At 38.5% G+C, this 7,742-nt stretch overlaps 1 protein-coding gene and 1 long non-coding RNA gene across 2 annotated transcripts in view; one reads left to right on the top strand and one right to left on the bottom strand.

Moving 5' to 3' along the window:
* Nucleotides 1-1,249: 1,249 nt before the first annotated feature.
* Nucleotides 1,250-7,742, top strand: part of LOC144516378 (protein TASOR-like) — a 71,479-nt gene continuing 64,986 nt past the window's right edge. The window contains 1 exon segment of the mRNA XM_078247606.1: nucleotides 1,250-1,698. Within this exon segment, the coding sequence (XP_078103732.1) occupies nucleotides 1,428-1,698 (271 nt within the window). The 5' untranslated portion in view covers nucleotides 1,250-1,427.
* Nucleotides 6,298-7,081, bottom strand: LOC144516157 (uncharacterized). The gene is made up of 2 exons (XR_013501812.1): nucleotides 6,560-7,081; nucleotides 6,298-6,421 (listed from the first exon to the last, which is right to left on the bottom strand). It is a non-coding gene; the product is annotated as an uncharacterized LOC144516157 (long non-coding RNA).

Genomic DNA, 7,742 nt, shown 5'->3' with positions numbered 1-7,742 from the left:
GTGATGCTGAGGTCATTAGGACTGATATTTGTGCTGCTGTGTTTCTCCATAGATCTGTAGTAGATGATCTGGCTTTGTTAATCCTTTTGGAGAGAGCTCCAGCATAACCATGTCCAAAAATACGCCAACCACTGCTTTATACAAAGCGTGTGGGGGGGAGCCAGCGTTGAGATATCATTTTCTTGGTTGCTGTTGAGCCGGCTAGCCAAACTTTCTTCTGTCTCCCAAGCAGGTGTCATTTAGAGTCATCATTAAGTAACAAGACTATCGGGTCAGTAGGAATTCAACATCCTATCACATCAGATATTAATTTCTTGACCCGCCACAGGTAATGTTATTAAAAGCAGTTTATATATATAGATTGTAAGTAATGTAAGAAAGTGTTCATTTATCTATTTTAAATTCCTTCGCAGAAATGCTGAATACCCACATCTGAAATCAGATTTCAAGTGATTGAAAAAACATTTAGTTAAAGATACGGAGCAGAATGTATTCCTCTGTTGCCATTAGCTTGTTAGAAATATCTCGTTATCCCAAGCTAACTGCATGTTTTATTGAATTACATTAACTGTGTTGTACTTGATCAGGTAAATATTAATTTGCATGGGGCACAAAGGGTTGTATATTAAGGGGAAATGTGACAGGAAAGACACGGAACAGAAAGAGAGAGAGAGAGAGCATACAGTTCAAACCAGACAAACAGAGAAACAGACCACACCAGGAACAGATCAACACGCCGCTGCAGGATTAGAAAACCAGCCTGTCCATATTAAGTTTAAATACTACTCCAATAAACAAGCAACTACACTGCCAATAAGACTGGAACTCTTTCACATGTCAGCTTACGATCATACCCTACCTGTGTAGTACTAATGGCAACAAACAGGACATGGAAAATTACCATTACAGTTTCTAAAAACAAATATGAGTGAGTGGGAGTAATTCAATTGTATTTATTTATAGTATCAAATCATAACAGTTATCTCGAGACACTTTACAGATAGAGTAGGTCTAGACCACACTCTATAATTTACAAAGACCCAACAATTACAGTAATTCCCCCCCAAGAGCAAGCATTTAGTGGCGAGGAATAACTCCCTTTTAGGGAGGGAGTGTGATGAACAGTGGCAATAATATTATAACATTAAAGGCGGAAAAGCCCCAAAAATGACCTTTAAAAAAGTGCTAATTATTTCCAGAAGATGGCAGTAAAGCAACATTTAGAATAACAACCAGCTGCAGTTAAATCTTAGTGAAGAAGACCTCATCTCCCAGGAAGAGCATGGCGCGGGTTATGTGTTGGTTCGACTCCCTTCGCTGCGGAACCAGGAGGTAACAGCGGTGTCACCGCGGGATCTAGCCGAGAAGCAGTGACGGACTGACGGTTAGAAAGAGACGGTTAGTCGGGTTGGTTGAGAATCCAAGCAATGGACGACAACCCTGCTCGGAGGGAGGTAGCTCGTCCGAGGAGGAGGGCGTCTGCTGCTGCCGCGGAGGTTGGAGCTAACGTAAGCCTGCAAGATGGCGAGGGAATCGAGGTACATTCAGCCAGAGAAACTCAAGCTGGTCCGGACAGACTGAGTGCTGCTGGCGGGAGGACGGAGAGGAGGAACTCGGGACCGCAGGTGGTCCACCAGAGACACATGCCGATGGAGCCCCTCAAGTTCCACATCCCGAGGAAAACCAAGGAAAAGAGAGGTGGGCTTAGTCTTAGTATAGTCACAAAAAGTTGTATATTTTTTACCTAACGTTTTACTTATTATACTTTGACTAATTGTATGTGTTTTACCATCGTTGCCTTATAGTTATCCATCCCTTTAAACGGTCGGTAGTAACGGAAAAGATCCATTACCGGACAACGTCCAAAGTCCATTCAATTCCGACCTGTTTATGACGTGTTAGCGTCGTTACAGGGCAAACGTTAACTAGACATAACTTATACACCAAAGTATATGTCATATACTTAACTGGGGCTGTCATATATATTCATTATAATGAACTAACGAAAGCCATACACGCTGTGTTGTGATGTGTTTGAGGTAGCGGCTAGGCTAACAAGGGTGCTAGCTAACGTTAGCCGTTAGCCACCTAACGTTTATAACGTGCTTGTTGACTTCTCTTTTTAGTTACCAGCTAACGTTTATAACGTGCTTGTTGACTAGTTTATAACGTGCTTGTTGACTACGTTTATAACGTGCTTGTTGACATCTCTTTTTAGTTACCAGCTAACGTTTATAACGTGCTTGTTGACTTCTCTTTTTAGTTACCAGCTAACGTTTATAACGTGCTTGTTGACTAGTTTATAACGTGCTTGTTGACGTCTCTTTTAGTTACCAGCTAACGTTTATAACGTGCTTGTTGACTAATTTTATAACGTGCTTGTTGACTACGTTTATAACGTGCTTGTTGACGTCTCTTTTTAGTTACCAGCTAACGTTTATAACGTGCTTGTTGACTAATTTTATAACGTGCTTGTTGACTACGTTTATAACGTGCTTGTTGACTTCTCTTTTTAGTTACCAGCTAACGTTTATAACGTGCTTGTTGACTAATTTTATAACGTGCTTGTTGACGTCTCTTTTAGTTACCAGCTAACGTTTATAACGTGCTTGTTGACTACGTTTATAACGTGCTTGTTGACGTCTCTTTTCAGTTACCAGCTAACGTTTATAACGTGCTTGTTGACTAGTTTATAACGTGCTTGTTGACGTCTCTTTTAGTTACCAGCTAACGTTTATAACGTGCTTGTTGACGTCTCTTTTAGTTACCAGCTAACGTTTATAACGTGCTTGTTGACGTCTCTTTTAGTTACCAGCTAACGTTTATAACGTTCTTGTTGACGTCTCTTTTAGTTACCAGCTAACGTTTATAACGTGCTTGTTGACGTCTCTTTTAGTTACCAGCTAACGTTTATAACGTTCTTGTTGACGTCTCTTTTTAGTTACCAGCTAACGTTTATAACGTGCTTGTTGACGTCTCTTTTAGTTACCAGCTAACGTTTATAACGTGCTTGTTGACTACGTTTGTAACGTGCTTGTTGACGTCTCTTTTCAGTTACCAGCTAACGTTTATAACGTTCTTGTTGACGTCTCTTTTAGTTACCAGCTAACGTTTATAACGTGCTTGTTGACGTCTCTTTTCAGTTACCAGCTAACGTTTATAACGTTCTTGTTGACGTCTCTTTTTAGTTACCAGCTAACGTTTATAACGTGCTTGTTGACGTCTCTTTTAGTTACCAGCTAACGTTTATAACGTGCTTGTTGACTACGTTTATAACGTTCTTGTTGACGTCTTTTTAGTTACCAGCTAACGTTTATAACGTTCTTGTTGACGTCTCTTTTTAGTTACCAGCTAACGTTTATAACGTGCTTGTTGAGCTAGCCTCGTTTATAACGTGCTTGTTGACGTCTCTTTTTAGTTACCAGCTACGCGTTTGTTGACTAGTTTATAACGTGCTTGTTGACGTCTCTTTTAGTTACCAGCTAACGTTTATAACGCTGCTTGTTGACGTCTCTTTAGTTACAGCTAACGCTATAACGCTTGTTGACGCCTCTCTTTTAGTTACCAGCTAACGCTTATAACGCTCTTGTTGACGCCTCTTTTAGTTACCAGCTAACGCTTATAACGCTCTTGTTGACGCCTCTTTTTAGTTACCAGCTAACGCTTATAACGCGCTTGCTGACGCCTCTCTCTTTAGTTACCAGCTAACGCTTATAACGTGCTTGTTGACGTCTCTTTAGTTACCAGCTAACGTTTATAACGTTCTTGTTGACGTCTCTTTTTAGTTACCAGCTAACGTTTATAACGTGCTTGTTGACGTCTCTTTTAGTTACCAGCTAACGTTTATAACGTGCTTGTTGACGTCTCTTTTAGTTACCAGCTAACGCTTATAACGCGCTTTGTTGACGCCTCTTTTAGTTACCAGCTAACGCTTTATAACGCTTGTTGACGCCTTTTTAGTTACCAGCTAACGCTTATAACGCTGCTTGTTGACGCCTCTTTTAGTTACCAGCTAACGCTTTATAACGCGCTTGTTGACGTCTCTTTTAGTTACCAGCTAACGTTTATAACGTTCTTGTTGACGTCTCTTTTTAGTTACCAGCTAACGTTTATAACGTGCTTGTTGACGTCTCTTTTTAGTTACCAGCTAACGTTTATAACGTGCTTGTTGACGTCTCTTTTTAGTTACCAGCTAACGTTTATAACGTGCTTGTTGACTAAGTTTATGACGTGCTTGTTGACTACGTTTATAACGTGCTTGTTGACGTCTCTTTTTAGTTACCAGCTAACGTTTATAACGTGCTTGTTGACTACGTTTATAACGTGCTTGTTGACGTCTCTTTTTAGTTACCAGCTAACGTTTATAACGTGCTTGTTGACGTCTCTTTTAGTTACCAGCTAACGTTTATAAAACAGCCAAAAGCGTCTGGTATGAAGCTTGATTTCAGCTTTATGTTGACGCTATCTTAGTGCACGTCAAGCAAACTTAAGGTAACCACCTCCTTGATTTGTTTACATTTAGTGAGTTGGGCGGGTATATGTGCAGTTTAGTGTCCCAAATGATGAGTCTTATTTGAGACAGGTTGCCCTAACCCAAACACCTGTTAAACAGGTGGTTTAGTAGGTTCATAATTAAGGACTTTGTGGGAAAATGGGGAATTTGGGACACTAAACTTCACTATACCAGTTGGGCGAGTGTGTGCACATATACACATACAGTATGTGTGCCCTTTTCTGCTTTTTTGTTAATGGCTATAAATGGTTTGCTCAGTTACTCTTTTTCATCCAACACATGATGTTACTTTGCATGTTGGCTTAATTGCAGAAATATTTGTACCATTGCGTGATAGATAGATGATTGCATGCAGAATTATTTTGGAGTGGCCATTACATTTTCCTGTATCACGGCTGTATTTTGAGGAGGCACACTATATGCGTGAGCCTGGGTCTGCCATATTGTAAACATTATATACTGTATGTAGTATGTTGCCCTATGTGTGACAAAAGCTGAAACAACTCACTGGTCCTGAATAAAGGGGTTGTACTTAACATTCAGAACATGAATAGCAACAAACAAATATTTGCTAAGTCCTGAGCAGAGAATGAAGTCACTCTCTGTGTGTGTTAACTCAAGCTTTAATGTTTTTTGTTTTGTTTTGATAGCCGGTCCGACCGCACATGCATGTTAGGGCTTGTCAGCGTGAAAAAAACATTATATTATATACAATATTCACGTATTGGGGAATGGTCTGTGAGAGCCGTGTGGAGGCAATCCCAGCCTGCTGTTTTTGGTCAGTATTTTGAGTACACACCCTTTAGCGTGGAACCAGCTCTTGAGGCCTAGTGTTGGCTTAATTTATATACTTTTGTCATGCTTAGCCTGCTCGATTTATGAAAAACAAATATAATGACAATTATTTTGGTCAGTATTGAAATCTTAATTAAATAAAGCTGCAGATCACGATTACTCATTGATGCGTTATTATGGAACCCACGCAACTTCTAGGCAAGACCCGCCCTTCAAGCATTCACACGCTACTATTGGCCAGACGACCATGCTTACGCAAGGTACTTTAACCCCATTTGTTCAGGTCCTGACCAATTGGCTGTCCTAACTTTCACCACTCAAGGTCAATGCCTAAGCCCAACCAATCGAGCTGCTTCGTAGGGCGGGAATTGCCTAGAAGTTACGTGGGTTCCATAATAACGCCTCATTGACTGATGTTTAGGGAATCACAATATGGACTATAGTGCAATATCCAAATCCCAGGGGGGGGCGCAATATTTGTTAAAGGCAAAATATGTGTCAAACCATTCTGAATGAAGTATTGTGGAGCTGCAGAGACGTCCCGGCCTACACATTATATCCTACAGACTACAGAATAATGAGACACAAACGATCATTCCCTCCAATATCGTGAATCATATCACAATATCAGTCAAAATAATCACAAATACATATTTTCCTCATATCGTGCAGCCCAAATGTTCACACAGCGTCTATTCTGTTATACGTCTTTTTTCCGTTTTTTTGGTCACTTTTTCCGATGTTTTTGTCGGGTTTTTTATGTTTTTTTCCACGTTTTTTTGCCACTTTTTCCCGATGTTTTTGTCGTTTTTTTTGTCACTTTTTTCCACATTTTTTTGTCACTTTTTCCGATGTTTTTGTCGGTTTTTTTAGTTTTTTCCACGTTTTTTTTGTCACTTTTCCACATTTTTTTTGTCACTTTTTTCCGATGTTTTTGTCGGTTTTTTAAATGTTTTTTTTCCCAAGTTTTTTTTGTCACTTTTTTCGGGTTTTTGTCACTTTTTCCGATGTTTTTGTCGGTTTTTTTAATGTTTTTTTTCACATTTTTTTTGTCACTTCTTCCTATGTTTGTTTTGCCACTTTTTTCCGATGTTTTTGTCGGTTTTTTTGTCACTTTTTTCCACATTTTTTTTTCACTTTTTCCGATGTTTTTGTCGGGTTTTTTTTTTTTTTCCACGCTTTTTTTTGTCACTTTTCCACATTTTTTTGTCACTTTTTTCCGATGTTTTTGTCGTTTTTGTTTTTTTTCACATTTTTTTGTCACTTTTTCCGATGTTTTTGTCGGGTTTTTTTGTTTTTTCCACATTTTTTTGTCACTTTTTCCGATGTTTTTGTCGTTAATGTTTTTTTTCACATTTTTTTGTCACTTTTTCCGATGTTTTTGTCGTTTTTTTTAATGTTTTGTTTTCCACGTTTTTTGTCACTTTTCCACGTTTTTGTCGTTTTTTTTTAATAATAACGCTTCATTGACTGATGTTTAGGGAATCACAATATGGACTATAGTGCAATATCCAAATCCCAGGGGGGGGCGCAATATTTGTTAAAGGCAAAATATGTGTCAAACCATTCTGAATGAAGTATTGTGGAGCTGCAGAGACGTCCCGGCCTACACATTATATCCTACAGACTACAGAATAATGAGACACAAACGATCATTCCCTCCAATATCGTGAATCATATCACAATATCAGTCAAAATAATCACAAATACATATTTTTTCTCATATCGTGCAGCCCAAATGTTCACACAGCGTCTATTCTGTTATACGTCTTTTTTCCGTTTTTTGTCACTTTTTCCGATGTTTTTGCCGCTTTTTTTAAATGTTTTTTGTCCACGTTTTTTGCCACTTTCTTTTCCGATGTTTTTGTCGGTTTTTTTGTCACTTTTTTTCCACATATTTTTTGTCACTTTTTCCGATGTTTTTGATCGGGTTTTTTGTTTTTTTCCACGTTTTTTTGTCACTTTTCCACATTTTTTGTCACTTTTTCCGATGTTTTTGTCGGTTTTTTTAATGTTTTTTTCCAAGTTTTTTTGTCACTTTTTTCGGGGTTTTTTGTCACTTTTTCCGATGTTTTTGTCGTTTTTTTAATGTTTTTTTCACATTTTTTTGTCACTTCTTCCTATGTTTTTGCCACTTTTCCCGATGTTTTGTCGTTTTTTGTCACTTTTTCCACGTTTTTTTGTCACTTTTTCCCGATGTTTTTGTCGGGGTTTTTGTTTTTCCACGTTTTTTGTCACTTTTCCCCGTTTTTTGTCACTTTTTCCCGATGTTTTTGTCGGTTTTGTCACTTTTTCCGATGTTTTTTTGTCGCGATGTTTTTGTCAGGGGTTTTTGTTTTCCCAAGTTTTTTTGTCACTTTTCCACGTTTTTTGTCACTTTTTCCGATGTTTTTGTCGGTTTTTTAATGTTTTGTTTTCCACGTTTTTTGTCACT

The sequence above is a fragment of the Sander vitreus genome, chromosome 4 (genome assembly GCF_031162955.1).
Source record: "Sander vitreus isolate 19-12246 chromosome 4, sanVit1, whole genome shotgun sequence".
Taxonomy (NCBI): domain Eukaryota; kingdom Metazoa; phylum Chordata; class Actinopteri; order Perciformes; family Percidae; genus Sander; species Sander vitreus.
This window is presented reverse-complemented; position numbering and strand designations above follow the sequence as displayed.